Source organism: Sturnus vulgaris, chromosome 37 (genome assembly GCF_052056855.1).
Source record: "Sturnus vulgaris isolate bStuVul1 chromosome 37, bStuVul1.hap1, whole genome shotgun sequence".
Lineage (NCBI taxonomy): Eukaryota > Metazoa > Chordata > Aves > Passeriformes > Sturnidae > Sturnus > Sturnus vulgaris.
The window spans coordinates 251,277-268,384 of NC_142279.1; the positions used below are offsets into that span (position 1 = coordinate 251,277).

At 65.6% G+C, this 17,108-nt stretch overlaps 2 protein-coding genes across 2 annotated transcripts in view; one reads left to right on the forward strand and one right to left on the reverse strand.

Annotated features, from left to right (window-relative positions):
- Window positions 1-1,170: 1,170 nt before the first annotated feature.
- CD79A (CD79a molecule) lies at window positions 1,171-4,642 on the reverse strand. The gene is made up of 5 exons (XM_088155333.1): window positions 4,227-4,642; window positions 2,403-2,834; window positions 2,211-2,329; window positions 1,576-1,644; window positions 1,171-1,474 (listed from the first exon to the last, which is right to left on the reverse strand). Exons 1-5 carry the CDS (start codon window positions 4,492-4,494, stop codon window positions 1,361-1,363), a joined length of 1,002 nt encoding a protein of 333 aa, XP_088011459.1. The 5' UTR covers window positions 4,495-4,642; the 3' UTR covers window positions 1,171-1,360.
- A 534-nt stretch (window positions 4,643-5,176) lies between these two features.
- The window catches only part of ARHGEF1 (Rho guanine nucleotide exchange factor 1), a 16,170-nt gene continuing 4,238 nt past the window's right edge, over window positions 5,177-17,108 (forward strand). Inside the window, 36 exon segments of the mRNA XM_088155335.1 lie at window positions 5,177-5,248; window positions 5,630-5,678; window positions 6,271-6,354; window positions 6,446-6,559; window positions 6,807-6,905; window positions 6,994-7,036; window positions 7,296-7,401; window positions 7,476-7,616; window positions 8,676-8,705; window positions 8,798-8,927; window positions 9,005-9,061; window positions 9,063-9,087; window positions 9,189-9,227; window positions 9,404-9,447; window positions 9,449-9,576; window positions 9,694-9,735; window positions 9,737-9,790; window positions 10,956-10,993; window positions 10,996-11,142; window positions 11,612-11,646; window positions 11,648-11,759; window positions 11,854-11,913; window positions 11,916-11,935; window positions 12,292-12,328; window positions 12,331-12,416; window positions 12,684-12,791; window positions 12,881-12,988; window positions 13,374-13,436; window positions 13,438-13,452; window positions 14,139-14,214; window positions 14,307-14,474; window positions 15,517-15,604; window positions 15,834-15,870; window positions 15,872-15,930; window positions 16,441-16,517; window positions 16,960-17,106. Of these exon segments, the coding sequence (XP_088011461.1) occupies window positions 5,652-5,678; window positions 6,271-6,354; window positions 6,446-6,559; window positions 6,807-6,905; window positions 6,994-7,036; window positions 7,296-7,401; window positions 7,476-7,616; window positions 8,676-8,705; window positions 8,798-8,927; window positions 9,005-9,061; window positions 9,063-9,087; window positions 9,189-9,227; window positions 9,404-9,447; window positions 9,449-9,576; window positions 9,694-9,735; window positions 9,737-9,790; window positions 10,956-10,993; window positions 10,996-11,142; window positions 11,612-11,646; window positions 11,648-11,759; window positions 11,854-11,913; window positions 11,916-11,935; window positions 12,292-12,328; window positions 12,331-12,416; window positions 12,684-12,791; window positions 12,881-12,988; window positions 13,374-13,436; window positions 13,438-13,452; window positions 14,139-14,214; window positions 14,307-14,474; window positions 15,517-15,604; window positions 15,834-15,870; window positions 15,872-15,930; window positions 16,441-16,517; window positions 16,960-17,106 (2,644 nt within the window). The 5' untranslated portion in view covers window positions 5,177-5,248; window positions 5,630-5,651.

The window sequence follows — 17,108 nt, forward strand, 5'->3', positions numbered from 1 at the left end:
GTGGCGGTGGCAGCTGGGGAAAAAGATGGAAAAAAAGGGAGGTTGTTGAGGAGTTTTCCCCCCCTCAGGATGCCCATTCCCCCCACGGAACCTCTCGGTACCCACAGGACCCCTTAATTCACCCCCCCCAGGACCTCGTAATTGCCTCCAGTCCCCCAATTCCACCTCAGTTTCTCCCCCAGGGCCTTCCGTTCCCCCCCCCCCCCAGGTACCCCCAGTTCCCCTCAGATACCCCCCCAATATCCCCAGAGCCCTCAGGCCCTGCTCCAACCCCCGCTTTCCCCTCGGATCTCACCCCCCAGAGCCTCCCGTTCCTTTCTAGGACCCATATTCCCCCTTAGGACGCCCCCGTCCTCCCCCAATTTCCCCAATTTCTCCCAATTTTCCCCAATTCCCCTCACCTGCCTCGAGGCCGCGCCCCTTCACGCTCCGGTGGGCGGGGCCGGCGCCGGCTCGTGCGGCGACCGTTGGGCACCCGGGGTGGGGGGGGGGGGGTCACTCGAATTTTCCCGCGCTTCGCTCCCATTGGCCCGAGGGCCCCGGCTCTCGGGCGCTGATTGGCTCCGGCGCCGAGGGCGGGAAAAGGCGGGGCCCTGAGGGAGGGGCGGGGCCTCCGTGAGGGGAAGGAGGGGACGGGCCTGAGGAAGTTGGGAACAAGGGGTGGAAATGGGGAAAAACCGGGGAAAATTAGGCGGAAAAAATGGAGGCAAAAGGGGAGAAACGGGGTACGATGAGGGGAGTTTGGAGTAATGGGGAAATGGCGATACTGGGGTCAAATGGAAGGAGAACAGAGAGAATGGGAAATAATGGGGGAAATGGGGATAAAGAGGGAAGATAGGGACAATGAGGGAAAATGGGTAGAAATCGGGGTAGTGGGGGAAAACGGGGGCATACTAGATTAAAATGGGAATAACGATGGAAAATTGGGAGAAAATTTAGTAGAAAATTGACGGAAAATAGGGAAAATGGTGGAGAAAGAGGAGAATGGGGTAGAACAGAGGACTTGGAGATAATGGAGGAAAACAGAATAAAATGCAGGAAACCTTGGATAATGGGGAAAACCGGGGATAACGGCACAAAATAGGGGGAAACTGTGAGGAGTATGGGAGGGGAATTTGGGATAACGGGGGGAATGGAGGTCTCGTTTATTCACAACTCATTAAAGATCCGTTAATGATTTTTTTTTTTAATTTATTAGCAACTAATCAGCTCCAGATGAGGGAGGAGTCCCCCATGACCACGGCTTGATTTTGGGATGGGGGCAATGAGCGCAGCCTTGAGTTACCGAAGCAAAGCCTTTGTGGGGTGGGGGGCACGCAGGGGTTTCGGGGACCCCCACCCTCATTTCGGGGGTCTCTTTTTAAGGCTTCTCCAGGAGACCGTCGGCGGCAAGGGGGGTCCCCACGTCCTGGTAGGTGGGTTGGACCCCCCGGGAAATGTCCTCGTACATGGAGCACTCGTCCAGGTTCAGCCCCTGTGGAAAGGGAAATTGGGGTGGGGGGTTTTGGTTTGGACACAACAACCCCCAGCCCCTTTTTTGGGGGGGGGCTCAGGGGCCTTCCTCCCCCAGGTCACCTCGTAAAGGTTTTCCTCCTCGAAGGAGATTTTCTTCGGCTGGAGGAGACGCTCGTTGGCCCAGCGCTTCTGGAAATGGGGGAGGGAAAGGAAAAAACAGAGGCACGGGGGGGGTTTGGGGAACACCTGGGGGGGATTGGGGAGGGATTCCAGGGGACCTGGGGGTCGCCAGGGGGGAATTAAGGGTGGCAGGGGGCGTTTAGGGGTACCTGGGCGGGGATTTATGGGGTACCCAGGAGGAATTGGGGTCGCCAGGGGGGAATTAAGGGTGGCAGGGGGCGTTTAGGGGTATCTGGGCGGGGATTTATGGGGTACCCAGGAGGAATTGGGGTTGTCGGGAGCGGAATTAAGGGTGGCAGGGGGCGTTTAGGGGTACCTGGGCGGGGATTTATGGGGTACCCAGGAGGAATTGGGGATGTCGGGAGCGGAATTAAGGGTGGCAGGGGGCGTTTAGGGGTACCTGGGCGGGGATTTATGGGGTACCCAGGAGGAATTGGGGTTGTCGGGAGGGGAATTCAGGGTGGCAGGGGGCGTTGAGGGGTACCTGGGCGGGGATTTATGGGGTACCCAGGAGGAATTGGGGATGTCGGGAGCGGAATGAAGGGCGGGGGTCCCCTCCCTTGCCCCCCGCTCACCCTGAAGAGCAGCAGCAGCCCTGGCCCCGCAGCGCAGAGCAGCAGCAGCACCCCCTGCGCCGTCAGGATCCTGTTCTTGGTGGCGTCGTCCAGCTGCAGGAACGGCAGCGGCACGGGCTCTGCCGGACCGGGTGTGTCAGCCGGACCCCCCAAAACTTGCCCGGAATCCCCGAGAGACGCCCCCGCACTCACCGATGACCCTCACGAAGGTCCCGCAGGACTGCCCGAACGCCTTGTGGGACTGCACCCGGCAGAAGTAGAGCCCGCTGTGGTTGTGCTGCAGGTGCTGGAAGCTCAGCGTGGAAAGATTCCGGTTCTGAACTATCTGGCGACCCCCGCCCTCGACCGTCACCTCCTCCGGCCACCTGCAGCTCCAGCTGTCCCCGCGGTAGTCCCGGGGACACACCTGCAGCCAGGTGACCTCGGCGTCCTGCGGTGCCTCGAAGCGGCACTCGAGGCTCAGGCGCTTCCCGGGAGCTCCGGAGACGGAGGTGGGGACGGGCAGCACGCGGAGCCTGCCCGAGGAGCCGCAGGAGCGGCCGGAGGCAGGGCTGCTGCTCACGGCCAGGGTTTCTGAGAGGGACATCGAGGGGGAGCTGGGGCTGGGGCTGTGGCACCTGGAACCTGTGCGGGGACAACGGGGGGCAGTGACCCTGCAGGGATCGCCACGGATGGGGGTCTCACCTGAGGAAGCCGTGAGGGACAATGGGGGGGTCATCGAGGGGCAGTGACCGTGCTGGGGGGACACTGGAGATCAGGGACCCCCGTGGGTGGGGGTCTCACACAGGGGATCACTGCATCCCCCGTGGGTGGGGGTCTCACACAGGGGATCACTGCATCCCCCGTGGGTGGGGGTCTCACACAGGGGATCACTGCATCCCCCGTGAGTGGGGGTCTCACACAGGGGATCACTGCATCCCCCGTGGGTGGGGGTCTCACACAGGGGATCACTGCATCCCCCGTGGGTGGGGGTCTCACACAGGGGATCACTGCATCCCCAGTGAGTGGGGGTCTCACACAGGGGATCACTGCATCCCCCGTGGGTGGGGGTCTCACACAGGGGATCACTGCATCCCCCGTGAGTGGGGGTCTCACACAGGGGATCACTGCATCCCCCGTGGGTGGGGGTCTCACACAAGGGATCACTGCATCCCCAATGGGTGGGGGTCTCACACAGGGGATCACTGCATCCCCCGTGGGTGGGGGTCTCACACAGGGGATCACTGCATCCCCCGTGGGTGGGGGTCTCACACAGGGGATCACTGCATCCCCAATGGGTGGGGGTCTCACACAGGGGATCACTGCATCCCCAATGGGTGGGGGTCTCACACAGATCACTGCATCCCCAATGGGTGGGGGTCTCACACAGGAGATCACTGCATCCCCAATGGGTGGGGGTCTCACACAGGGGATCACTGCATCCCCCGTGGGTGGGGGTCTCACACAGGGGATCACTGCATCCCCAATGGGCGGGGGTCTCACACAGGGACCCTGCAGGTGGCACGGGGGGGTCCCCCCGGCGCCGCCCCCCCAGTTTCAGTTCTCGCTGGTGACAGGAAGCTCCGCGGCGAGGGCGGGGGGCTCCCAGGGGACACGCTGGCACAGGTGGCTTGGGGGGAAGCACCCGATGGTTTTGGGGTCCCCTAGAGCCCCCCTGCCGGGTTCAGGGGTCCCCATGGGCGTGGCTAACAGGCACTGGGGATCCGTGAGGGGTGGGCACAGGTGGGACCCCCAATACCCCCAAACCCAGAGACCCCAGAAATCCTGAAACACCAAAACCCGAGGGCCCGGAAATGCGATCGTCGTTCAAGGTCTCCCTGAGACCCCCCCGGACCCGAACCCCGGCACCCTAGAACCCCTTAACCCCCACCCCAGACCCAAACTCAACCCTTGAAACCCCCCCAGACCCAACCCCAACACCCCAGAACCCCGAAAACCCCCCCAGACCCAAACTGAACCCCGGAAACCCCCAGACCCACCAGTACCCAGCCCCACCGCCCCCCCCCCCAGCGATACCTGGGAGAAGGAGGAGGAGGCAGAAGATGAGGAGGGGGCTCGGGACCCCCTGTTTTGGGGGAGCCCCCCGGACTTGGGGAGCAGCCGCCATCAGCTGTGTCCGCCCAGGCCCTGCAGGAGATTCGCCCCAGTGCCCCGAGGGGAGGGAAATGGGGGCGGCCCGCCCCAAATCCCCCGGCACCTCAGGGGAGGGCTCGGAGGGGGCTTGGGGAATGGAGGGTCGGTGTGGGGGTATTGGGATTTGAGTCTGGGGTCTCAGTGTCACCATTTGGGTTTGGGCATTTCAGGGCTCCGGGGGTGTCACGGTTTGGGTCTGGGGGTTTCCCGGTGGTCTCAGGGGTCCCGAAGTCGCGGCCATTTCTGGCACTGGAGTCGGGGGGGGCGCGTTGAGATGGGTCTGGGGGCCACAGCCCGTGGGGGGGGGGTCGGGGTCTGCGTGTCACCTGGGGGGATTCCCCGGGGGGGGCTTCCGTGGGTCGCACCCCGTGTTTCACACCCCGGGGTTCGGTTCCGTGTTTCACACCCCGGGGGTCGGGTCCGTGGTCGGTTCCGTGGGTCACACCCCGTGGGTCGGTTCCCTGTTTCACACCCCGTGTTTGGGTCACAGCCCGGGGTTCGGTTCCGTGTTTCACACCCCGGGGTTCGGTTCCATGGTCGGTTCCGTGTTTCACACCCCGGGGTTCGGTTCCGTGGGTCACAGCCCGTGTTTGGGTCACAGCCCGGGGTTCGGTTCCGTGGTCGGTTCCGTGTTTCACAGCCCGGGGTTCGGTTCCGTGGTCGGTTCCGTGGGTCACAGCCCGTGTTTGGGTCACAGCCCGGGGGTCCCGTGGGTCGCCGGGGACCCCCCCCGGCCCCACCTCACTTCCGGCAGGAAGTTCCGGCCCCGCCCTTTTCCCTTTTCCCCTCCCCCAAAACACCGCCCTGGCCCCGCCCCCTGCCGGGCCCCGCCCCCTGCCGGGCCCCGCCCCCTGCCGGGCCCCGCCCCCTCCATTTCCTGGATCGCTTCTCCAGCGCGGAAACAGGTACGGGGGGGGGGAGTGGGGCGGGGGTCCGCTGGGTCATCCCCAAACTCCCCCCCGACCCCCCCAAAGCGCCCCCAAGTTCCCCTTCGCCCCCCCCCCCGAATTCCCACGTGTCTCCCCCCCCCCCATCCCAAAGGGGTTTTTTTTTTGGGGGGGGGTCCGCCCTGGCCCCCCCCCCCCCCTCGCCCCGCCCCGTTCTGAATGGGGCCCTTTGTGCGGCACCGGAGCCGCCGCCCCCTCCCCACTCGCGACCCCTCCCCAGAACCCCGGGGGTTGGGGGGGTGGGAGGGGGGGGGAGCGGAGAAACACCCCCAGCTCCTGAGACCACCTTCCCCCCCCCCCCTCCCCAAAATCCTGAGACCCCCACCAAACTCCTCACAGGACGAGCCCCCCCGCGAGGAGGATGGAGCCGGAGGAGGGTTTTAATGGGGTGAGCGGTGCCCCCCCACTCCTGGGGAGGGGTCCGGAGATCCCCCGAGATCCCGCGGTCATGGGGGGTCCCGAGGGTCGCAGGGCCTCGGGGACCCCGCGGTTTTGGGGGGCTCAGGGGTGCGCGGTGTTCGAGTCCCGGGGGTCCCAAAATCAGAAGTTTCGGGGATCCCAGGATCTCAGGCATTTGGGGGTCCCGGGGGTCTCGGGGGTCCTGGGAGTTTCAGGGGTCCTGGGGGTTTCGGGGGTCCTGGGGGTTTCGGGGGGGTCCTGGGAGTTTCGGGGGTCCTGGGAGTTTCGGGGGGGTCCTGGGGGTTTCAGGGGTCCTGGGAGTTTCGGGGGTCCTGGGGGTTTCAGGGGTCCTGGGGGTTTCGGGGGGGTCCTGGGGGTTTCGGGGGGGTCCTGGGGGTTTCAGGGGTCCTGGGGTCTCAGCCTTGGGGATCTGGGGAGTCCCGGGTGTCGGGGGGATCTCGGGATTGGGGGGTCCTGGGGGTCCTGGGGGTCCTGGGGGTCTCAGGGTGTCCCGGTGGGTCTGAGGGACCCCACCAACCCCCCCCCAGCGCCCCCCAAATCCTCCTCCCTTGGCCCCCAAGCCCCCCTGCGCGGGTGCCCGCGGCCCCGCGGCCGCTGCCATCATCGGCGCTGAGGACGAGGACTTCGAGAACGACATCGAGCCCGTGAGTGCGGGCAGGGGTCCCTGGGGGGCATCCCCCGCTGGCCCCCCCCCAGACCCCCACCCCAAATCCTGACCCCGCGCCCCCTGCCCAGACCCCCGAGGAGCAGAACAGCCAATTCCAGAGCCTGGAGCTGCTGCGGCAGCACCCGCTGTCCCTCATGGCCTTCCTGCAGCACGTCGTGCTCCAGTTCGACTCCTGCCCCGTGGTGAGATGGGGAGGGGGTTCCCAGACCCCCCCCGAGACCCCCCAAAATCTGAGGAGGGGGTGGGGAGTGAAACCTGGGGGTGAAACTTCCCCTGGGAGTAACTTTTTTTGTCTCTGTTCCCCCCTCCCCGCTGGCAGGGGCTGGAGCTGAGGTAAAATAGAGGAGGGGGGAATGTTCGGGCGGGGGGGGGGGGGGGGGGGGAGTTGGATTTTTTTGGGGGGGGGGTCACCCCATTTCCCCCTCCCAGCTCTGCTACCTGCACGTGGACATGATGCGGAGGATGAACCCCAAGGAGGGCAGGAAGCAATTCCTGGAATTCTGCCACTTGTTCCTGGACAAGGCGGGGGTGAGAGACCCCCCCCCACCCACCCCCAGACCCCTCCCCACCTCAAGAATGGTCCCCAAAATCCTGACAGCCCACCCTGCTCTGACAGCTCCTGCGGGTGCCCATCCCACACCATGTCCAGTTTGAACTGGGTGAGTGACACCTCGGCGGGTGGCGCCCCCCACCCCCTCCTCTTTTTTTGGGGGGGGGGGGCCCCCCCAGCCCCACCCCACCCCATCCTCCCCAACCAACCCTGCCGGAAACTCTGCCGGAAACGCGGCCGGGGCCGGAAACTGCCCGAGCTCCCAGAGCTGGGGAGGGGGGGGGGGGCTTTGGGGACCCCCCCCAAAATCCCTCGCGAGGGGGGCTGCTGAGTGGGGAGGGGTCTCCACCTCCACCCCCACCCCTCAGAACGGACCCGCCCGGAGCTGCTCTCCGAGGAGACCCAGCGGCGATTCCTGCAGGACATCCAGAATTTCCAGGAGCCGGAGATTTCCCGGCAGCTGGAAGACTTCAGGTCCTGAGTGGGGGCGTCGGGGGTTAATTTGGGGAGGGGGTCGGGGGTCCGAACGCTCGGTGACCCCCTCGCAGGTCGAAGCGGTTGATGGGGATGACGCCGGGGGAGCAGGAGCTGTCGGAGCTGGAGAGCAGCCGGGCCCGCGATCCCTCGGGATGCGAATCCAGGGAGAAGCAGCTGGCGGAGCAGCTCCTGGCCCGGCTGGAGGAGATGCAGTGAGTGGGGACAGGGGGGGGAACCCCACGGGGGGACCCCCGGAATGCAGGGGGGGGGGATCCGGGGATCTTCCCAAACGCTCGGGGGTTCCGCCCCAAAAGCCGCCACGGAACGCCCCCAAACCCACGGGGCCGCCCCCGAGCCGGGGCGCTTCTCCTAAATTGGCGTTATTTAAATTGGCGTTATTTAAATTAGGGTTATTTAAATTAGCGTTATTTAAATTAGCGTTATTTAAATTAGCGTTATTTAAATTGGCGTCATTCCGCCCCAAAGCCGTGCGTTCCTCCCCGAGCCCACGCGCTGCCCCCCAAATCCGCGTGAGACCCCCCAAAATCCCTGTGAAACCCCCCCAAATCCGCGTGAGACCCCCCAAAATCCCTGTGAAACCCCCCCAAATCCGCGTGAGACCCCCCAAAATCCCTGTGAAACCCCCCCAAATCCGCGAGACCCCCCAAAATCCCTGTGAAACCCCCCCCCAAATCCGCGTGAAACCCCCCAAATCCCCCTGAAACCCCCCAAATCCGCGTGAGACCCCCCCAAAATCCCTGTGAAACCCCCCCCCAAATCCGCCTGAAATCCCCCAAATCCATGGAACCAACCCCCGAATCCGCCTGAAACCCCCCCAAATCCGCCTGAAACCCCCCAAATCCCTGTGAAACCCCCCAAAATCCTTGTGAAACCCCCCGAAATCCACGTGAAACCCCCCCAAATCCGCGTGAGTCCCCCCCCAAATCCTTGTGAAACCCCCCCAAATCCCTGTGAAACCCCCCCAAATCCGCGTGAGTCCCCCCAAATCCTTGTGAAACCCCCCCCAAATCCCTGTGAAACCCCCCCGAATCCGCGTGAGTCCCCCCCCAATCCATGGAACCAACCCCCAAAATCGCATAACTCTTCCCCGAGTTCCTCTAAGCTCCCCAAATACGTGGCTTGGGAGCGGCCTCAGGTGGGATTTAGGGGCGGGGGGGTCCCAGGGAGGATTTGGGGGTCTCGGGTGGGATTTGTGGGGGGGGGGGGGGTCTCAGATGGAATTCGGGGCTCACCCTCCTCTCCCTCCGCAGCCTCACCATCTCTTCTGACGAGGAAAAAAGGTGAGGGGAGGGGTCTCGGGGGAGGGGGGCTGGGAGCACCCGAGGGGTCTCAGGTGGGTTTTGGGGCACCCCCAGGACCCCCCCCAGATCAGCGCTCACCCAGAGCCCCCTCCCCAGCTCGTCATCTTCGGCGCCATCATCACCTACATGAAATTCCTGGGCAATCCGAACACAAGGGGGGGCGACGCCAAGAAATCCAAATCCAACTTTTTCCGGAAAAAGGTGAGACCCCCCCCCCACCCCTGCCCACCCCCAAAACACCCCCAGACCCCTCCTGACCCCCCCCCCTTTTCCCACAGATTTCCGGGAAGGAGCCCCAGGGAAAGGCCCGGAAGGGGTTCAGCCTCCCCGGGGCCTGCGCTTTGGGGTCGCGACGCCCACAGTGAGTGGGGGGGGGCTACGAGGGGGGGAGACCCCTCCCCAACCTTCCGCGGGGACCCCCCCCTCCCTCTCAGGCGCCCCTCCCCACGTTTTGTTTCGCAGGTGCTGATTTCAGGCAAAGCAAAGGCCCCGAGGGCGAAGGTACCCCCAGACCCCCCCCCCATTTATCCCTGGGGCCTCCCCCATGGGACCCCCACCCCATTAAACCCTCCAAAATGCCCCTTCTAAACGCGAGCTCCCCCAGTTTTTGGGGGGATTTTTGGGGGGGGAGCCCTGGGGGGGCTCCCCCCTGAACCCCCCCCCTCCCTCCCCCCCAGCCGAAAAGCCCTCGCACCCCGAGCGGAGGGGCCCGAGGGGGGGCTGAGCGTGTTGAGGGGGGGTCTTCCCGCCCCCCCCGCGCCGGGGGGGGCGCAGCAGGGACCCCCGACCCCCCCCCAGGCCAGGGGGTCTCCGTTGCCCCCCCCAGGCGGGGGACAGCGCTGAGGCTGACGCAGGTGAGGGGGGGGGATTTTATTTTTTTTTTTTTTTTTTTTTTTGGGAGGGGGGTGTTTCATTCCTGCGCCCCCTCCCCCTAAACCCCCCCCTCCCCCCCCCCCGTTCTATGCAGGACAGACCCCCCGGGACCCCTGGAATTGGGGGATCTCCCCCCGGAAGCCCCCCCCCGGAGAGCAGCACCCGGTGGAGGAGGGGGCTGAGAGCGAGAGGTGGGTGAGACCCTCCCCAATTTAGGGTTGTGTCCCCCCCCCCATGTAACCCTCCCTAATTACCCCCCTCCCCAAATTAACCCTGCCGGGAGCTGAGACCCCTCCCCAAATTAACCCTGCCAAGGCTATCGGGAGCTGGGACCCCTCCCCAAATTAACCCTGCCGGGAGCTGAGACCCCCCACCCAAATTAACCCTGCCGGGAGCTGGGACCCTCCCAAATTAACCCTGCCGGGAGCTGAGACCCCTCCCCAAATTAACCCTGCCGGGAGCTGGGACCCCCCCGCAGCTGCTTCCTCACCGCCCCCCTCCCGAATTCAATTAACCGTGCATCAAATCATCCCTCCCTGGGTGATTTTGGGAGCCGGGACCCCTCCCCAAATGAATTCTCTCCCCAGACGCCGCCTCAGGTTGGTGACCCCCCCCCCCCCTCCTTGCATGACCCCGGGGGGGGGCTCGGCGTTGCCCCCACCCCAAATTACCCAGCTAAGTACTCCCCCCACCCCTGCATGGACGCCCCCTCCCCCTAAAAATCACTGACCCTCTCCCCCCCCCCCCTTTTCTTTTGCATGCCGCCCCCTCCCCTTTTCCGTGTCCGTCCTCGTCCCGTCCGTGCCCCCTCCCCCCCGTTTTTTTTTTGGCTTTTTTGGGCTCCCCCCCCCCCCCCACCCCCCCCCCAGGATTCCCGGGAGATTGGGGCGCTCTGAGAGCCTCCGGGTGCCGAGCGACGCCGCTCCCAAAAAATGGGGGGCGGGGGGCGCCAGCCCCCCCCCCGCTCCCGCAGCAACGTCGACCTGCAGGGACCCCCCCCCAACGTAGGTCTGGGGGGGGGGAGGGGCGTGGGGAGGAGGAGCCCCCTCCCCAGTTTGGGGGTGGAGGGGGGGGAAGCAAACCCGGGATTGGTGTTAACCCCCCCCCACCCCACCTTGCCCCCAGTTTGGGATTTGGGGTGAGGCGCCCCCAGGCCTCAGGGTGAGACCCCCCCCCCTCCCCCCCCCCTCAATTTGGGGATTTTTAGGTGGGGGGGGGGGGTTTCACTGCAGGATGATCCCCGGGGGGGGGGGTTTTAGTGGGAGGGGTCTCTCCAGGACATAAACCCTTGGCGATTTTGGGGTGGGGGTCTCTCCTCACCATATCCTTGACCCCGAGCCGTTTCTGCCGGCCCAGCCTGGAGCCGGGGGGGCCCGGGGGAGGAGAGACCCCCCGCCCTTTCTGCCTCGGCAGCCTGAGGAGGCTGTGCCGCGCCTGGAGCCGGAGCTGGAGCAGGAGCCGCCGGCCTGGCGGGAGCTCGCCGACCCCGCCGCCCTCCTCAGGCTGCCCCAGCGCGAGGTGCGGCGCCAGGAGGTCATCAACGGTGAGCGGCACCCCAAAAAAAAAAACACACACCCCGAACCCCCCAGAAACCGTCCCCGACAGCCCCGCCTCTCCGGAACACCCGGAACCGCACGACCCCCTCCCCAAAAAAAAAAAAATCGCCCCTGCTCGTAATCGCGGTGAGGAAGGTGGGGAGGGGGAACCCCGAAATTGGGACTGAAATGTCAAGGCTGGGGAACCCCCCCCAAATTCTCCCCTCCCCCGGAGCTGCTGGAGCTCCCCGATTCTCCGCCAGACCCTCTCAGGAGCGCCCCCAAAGCCCCTCCAGGTGCCCTCAAATCCCTCAGGACCCCCGAGACCCCCACCCCGATCCTCACAGAACACGCGCACTCCCTCCGGGTTCTGCCGGAGCTGCCTGAACCCCCCCGCCCCCAAATCCCTCTGAGCCCCTCCGGACACCCCTGAGGACCCCCCCCAAAGACCCCAGACCCCCCCCCCGTTTTTTGCAGAGCTGTTCCTGACGGAGCACGCCCACGTGCGGATGCCTGCGGGTGCTGCTGGAGCTCTTCTACCAGCCCATGCTCCGGGACGGCTTCTTCGACGAGCAGGAGCTCTCCACCATCTTCCCGAGCCTCGAGGACCTCGTGGAAGTTCACAGTGAGGTCCCGGGGAGTCCCCTGGGGGGGTTTTGGGGGGGTTTTGGGGGTTTTTTTTTGAGGTGGGGTACGACCCCCCCCCTGTCCTGTCGCAGCCGTGTTCCTCGACAGCCTCAAGAAGCTGCGGGAGGAGAGCGGCTTCATCATCGCCGAGATTGGGATGTGCTGCTGGCCAGGGTGGGTCTGGGGGCTCTGGGGGGCTCTGGGGGGGGCTGGGGGGATCCTGGGGAAACGGGGGGGGGGTCCCTGGAGGGGTCTGGGGTCTGCCATGTCCGAGATCAGCAATGCGCTGCTGCTCGGGGGGGGGGTCTTGGAGGAGACTCGGGAGGTTTTTGGGGGGTCCCAGCGTGGAAATGGGGGGGGGGATCATGGGAGTGCGGGGGGGGGTCTCCGCGTTGGAGTCTGGGGTCCCACCTGTGATTTTTAGGGTGGCTCTCACACGTGGGGGTCCCCCGATGATCTTGGGGTCTCACCCGAGCGTTTCGGTGTCGCCCCGGGATTTTGGGGGTCCCTTTGCGCCCCCCTCCCCGCAGTTCGAGGGCACCGAGGGCAGCTGGTTCCAGAAGATCTCGGCCGGTTCTGCAGCCGCCAGAGCTTCGCCCTGGAGCAGCTCAAGGCCAAGCAGAGGAAGGACACCAGGTTCAACCAGTTCATTCAGGTACCCCCCAAAAACACCCCAGGACACCCCGAAAACACCTCCGGGACCCCCAGAAATGCCCCAGAAACGGACTCCGAGCACCCCAAAAAATTGTACAGAAAAAAAAATTTGGGAGGTTCGGGGAGGGGGGGGGGGGGCTCAAGGACACGAGGTTTAACAAGTTCACCCACATACCCCAAAAGCACCCCCTGGGACACCCCAAAGCACTTCCCGGGTGTCCCAAACGTGTCGGGACCACCCCCCAAGAGCTGGGTGCGGGTCCCGCAGGAGGCAGAGAGCCGCCCCCGCTGCCGCCGGCTGCAGCTCAAGGACATCATCCCCACCGAGATGCAGCGCCTCACCAAGTACCCCCTGCTGCTGCTCAGCATCACCAAAATGCACAGGTGAGGGCCCCCCCAGAACCCCAAAAACCCACCTGAGCCCCGGCGCAGCCCCTTGTGGCCCTGACGATGCCCCCACCGCACCCCTCAGAGGCTGCGGCCGAGCGGGCCAAGGTGGAGCAGGCGGCCGAGTGCTGCCGCCACATCCTCAACCACGTGAACCAGGAGGTCCGCGACATGGAGAACCTCATGGTAGGACCCTCCCGAAACCCCCCCGGGACCCCCCCGGAACGCCCCCAAAATCCCGCCCGCAATGCTCGCCTGACCCGCAGGGGGCGCCAGCGCCGCGGGTCATCCTCAATTCGAGGAGCCCCAAATCATCCCTGGGAACCCCCCAGAGACCCCCCCCCCGTGCTTCCCGCAAACCCTTTGGGACCCTCCAGGACCCCCCCCAATCCTCCCGTGGGACCCCGCCCCGGTTCGGTGCCAAAATCCTCCCGAATTCCCGGCGGCATCCCGAATTCTCCCTCTGAGGAATCCCAAAATCCTCCCCCCGTCCCGTCCCGTTCTCCCAGACCTCTTGGGACCCCCAAAGCCCCCCGAGGATGCCCCAAAACCCCCCCCCGTGCCCCCGCAGAAGCTCAAGGATTACCAGCGGCGCCTCGACCTCTCCAACGTGAAGCAGAGCACGGACCCCCTGGCTCAGCGAGTTCAGGGTGAGGGGGGGTCCCAGGACCCCCGAACGCACAGCCCGGCTCCCCCCCAACCGTCACAAATCCCCCTGACCCCCCCAGACCCCCGCTCTGACCGCCCCCAGACCCCCCACAAATCCTGTTCCCCGTGCCCCCCAACATTTCCCCAAATCCCCCGGAGCTCCCCTCCCTGATCCCTCCGGCCCCCAAAACCCCCCCAAAACCCCCCAAAACCCCCCGAGCTCCCCTCCCTGATCCCTCCGGCCCCCAAAACGCCCCCAAAACCCCCGAGCTCCCCTCCCTGATCCCTCCGGCCCCAAAACCCCCCAAAACCCTCCCAAAACCCCCCCAAATCCCCCGGAGCTCCCCTCCCCTGATCCCTCCGGCCCCCAAAACCCCCCCAAAACCTCCCCAAAACCCCCCCAAAACCCCCGGAGCTCCCCTCCCTGATCCCTCGGCCCCCAAAACCCCCCCAAAACCTCCCCAAAATCCCCGGAGCTCCCCTCCCTGATCCTCCGGCCCCCAAAACCCCCCCAAAACCCCCGGAGCTCCCCTCCCTGATCCCTCCGGCCCCCAAAACCCCCCAAAACCCCCGGAGCTCCCCTCCCTGATCCCTCCGGCCCCCAAAACCCCCCCAAAACCCCCCCAAAACCCCCGAGCTCCCCTCCCTGATCCCTCCGCCCCCCAAAACCCCCCCAAAACCCCCCCAGAACACCGACATCACCAAGCGCACCCTGGTGCACGAGGGGCCCCTCACCTGGCGCGTCACCCGCGACAAGGCTGTGGGTGAGCACCGTTCCTGGGGGGGGTGGGTGGGTGGGTTTGGGGGGTCCCGCCAGCCCCTTACCCACCTCCTCCCCCCCTCCCGACCCCCGCAGAGGTGCAGGTGCTGCTGCTGGACGATCTGCTGGTGCTGCTGCAGCGGCAGGAGGAGCGGCTGGTGCTGCGCTGCCACAGCCGCGCGCTCGCCCCGGCCCCCGATGGCAAACAAATGCTGAGCCCGGTGATCCGGCTGCGCTCCGCCATGACCCGCGAGGTGGCCACAGGTCCGGGGACGCGCCTTGGGGGGGGTCCTGGCGTCGTTTGGGGGGGGTCCTGGAGTCGTTTGGGGGGTCCTGGGGTCGTTCTGGGAGTCCCTGGAGTCGTTCTGGGGGTCCTGAGGTCGTTTTGGGGGAGTTCTGAGTCGTTTTGGGGAGTCCTGGGGTCGTTTTGGGGGGGTCCTGAGGTCGTTTGGGGAGTCCTGGGTCGTTTTGGGGAGTCCTGGAGTCGTTTTGGGGAGTCCTGGGGTCGTTTTGGGGGGGTCCTGAGGTCGTTTGGGGAGTCCTGGAGTCGTTTTGGGGGGGTCTGGGGGTCGTTTTGGGAGTCCTGGAGTCGTTTGGGGGGTCCTGGAGTCGTTTGGGGGAGTCTTGGGGTCGTTTGGGGGGGTCCTGGAGTCGTTTTGGGGAGTCCTGGGGTCGTTTGGGAAGTCCTGGGGTCGTTTTGGGGAGTCCTGGGGTCGTTTTGGGCAGTCCTGGAGTCGTTTTGGGAGTCCTGGAGTCGTTTTGGGGGGTCCCTGGAGTCGTTTGGGGGGAGTCCTGAGGTCGTTTTGGGGGGGTCCTGGAGTCGTTTTGGGAGTCCTGGGGTCGTTTTGGGGGGTCCTGGAGTCGTTTTGGGGGGTCCTGAGGTCGTTTTGGAGTCCTGGAGTCGTTTTGGGGGGTCCTGGAGTCGTTTTGGGAGTCTTGGGGGTCGTTTTGGGGGGTCTTGGGGTCGTTTTGGGGAGTCCTGGGGTCGTTTTGGGGGGTCCTGGGATCGTTTTGGGGGAGTCCTGGAGTCGTTTTGGGGAGTTCTGGAGTCATTTTGGGGGGTCCTGGAGTCGTTTTGGGGGTCCTGGGGTGGATTTTGGGTGCGCAGGGGGTGGATTTTGGGATGCGGGGATGGATTTTGGGGTGCAGGGGATGGATTTTGGATGCGGGGATGGATTTTGGGGGCGCGGCTGATGTTGGGGGGGCCGGGGCTCGAGGCTCAGCTTTGGGGGTCGCGGGCTGATTTTTGGGGGGGAGCCCAGCACGGGGGGAGCCCCCTGAGCACCCAAATTTCCCGTCCCCGCAGACCACAAGGCTTTCTACGTCATCATCAGCTGGGAAAACGGCGCCCAGATTTACGAGCTGGTGGCTCAGAGCGTCTCCGACAGGAAAAAGTGAGGAGGGGGCGGCTCGGGGGGTTTTGGGGGGGGGTTGGGGGGGTTTGGGTGTTCCAGGAGAGCTTTTGGGGGCTCCTGGGAGGGTCTGAGGGATTCTGATGGGAGGGTCGGGGGTCCCTGTGGGGGGGTCTTGGGGGCTTTGGGGCGTCCTGTGGTTTTGGTTTTTTTTTTTTTTTTTTTTGGGGGGGAGTTTCGGGGGTCCTGAAGCCCCCCTCCCCTCCCCCAGCTGGTGCAGCATCATCAGTGACACCGCGGGGTCCCTCAAAATTGCCGGGGGCCCACCGGGCCAAGGCGGCGCGGGCTGGGGGGGGACACGGACCCCAGACCCACCTGGAGTGAGTGCAGACCCCAGACCCACCCAGAGACACCCAGAGACCCCAAAACCCACCCAGAGACCCCCAAAAAAACCCACCCAGAGACCCCAAACCGCACCCAGAGACCCCCCAAACCACACCCAGAGACCCCCAAAAACCCCCCAGAGACCCCAAAAACCCCCAGAGACCCCCAAAAACCCACCCAGAGACCCCCAAAACCCACCCAGAGACCCCAAAACCCACCCAGAGACCCCCCCAAACACACCCAGAGACCCCCAAACCGCACCCCAGAGACCCCCCAGACCCACCCAGAGACCCCCAAAAACCCACCCAGAGACCCAAAAACCCACCCAGAGACCCCCCAAACACACCCAGAGACCCCAAAACCCACCCAGAGACCCCCCAAACACACCCAGAGACCCCCAAAACCCACCCAGAGACCCCCAGCCCCCCCTCCTGAGCCCCTGGAGACCCGGGGGGGATTTTGGGGTCTCTTTGCTGACTGAAGCCCCCTCCCCCCTGCCCCCCCCGCAGTTACCGAGACCCCTCCGAAAATGGGGGGGGGGTCCTGAAGGAGCCGCTGCCCTGGCTGGACGGTGAGGGGGGGGCTGGGGGGGGGCTGGGGGGTCTTGGGGAGGGGATTTGGGGGGTGCTGGGGGGGGGGGGGAGGAGCTGCCTGGGGGGATTCGGGGTCTCCTGGGTGGTTTTTGGGGGTCCTGGGTGGTTTTTGGGGTGTCCCGGGTGGGTTTTGGGGGTTCCTGGTGGTTTTGGGGGGGGCCCGGGTGGGTTCTGGGGGTTCCTGGGTGGTTTTTGGGGTGTCCCGGGTGGGTTTTGGGGGTCCCGGGTGGTTTTTGGGGGTCCTGGGTGGGTTTTTGGGGTGTCCCGGGTGGTTTTGGGGGTTCCCGGGTGGTTTTTGGGGGTCTCTGGGTGGTTTTTGGGGGGTCCCGGGTGGTTTTGGGGTGTCCCGGGTGGTTTTTGGGGGTCCCGGGTGGTTTTTGGGGTGTCCCGGGGGGGTCTCAGCCCGTGTCCCCCCCCCAGAGCGGGAGAAGGACGGGGCCGTTGAAGGCACCGAATTTGGGGGCCCCCCCGAGAAGCGCGAGGCTGAGAGGGGGGGGCTGGGGGGGCTCCCCCGGCCCCCCAACAGCCCCGAGGGGGGGGGGCTGGCGGCCGCTGCCCTGCAGAGAGGA

What these genes read in the sequence shown, in the direction of transcription:
- CD79A (XM_088155333.1), bottom strand. Translation starts at nt 4,494, where the DNA reads ATGGTGACACTGAGACCCCAGACTCAAATCCCAATACCCCCACACCGA. An exon ending in CCTCCTCCTCCTTCTCCCAG is followed by an intron (nt 2,835 to 4,226) that starts GTATCGCTGGGG and finishes GTCCCCGCACAG; the next exon opens with GTTCCAGGTGCCACAGCCCC. An exon ending in AGGAGGAAAACCTTTACGAG is followed by an intron (nt 1,475 to 1,575) that starts GTGACCTGGGGG and finishes CCCTTTCCACAG; the next exon opens with GGGCTGAACCTGGACGAGTG.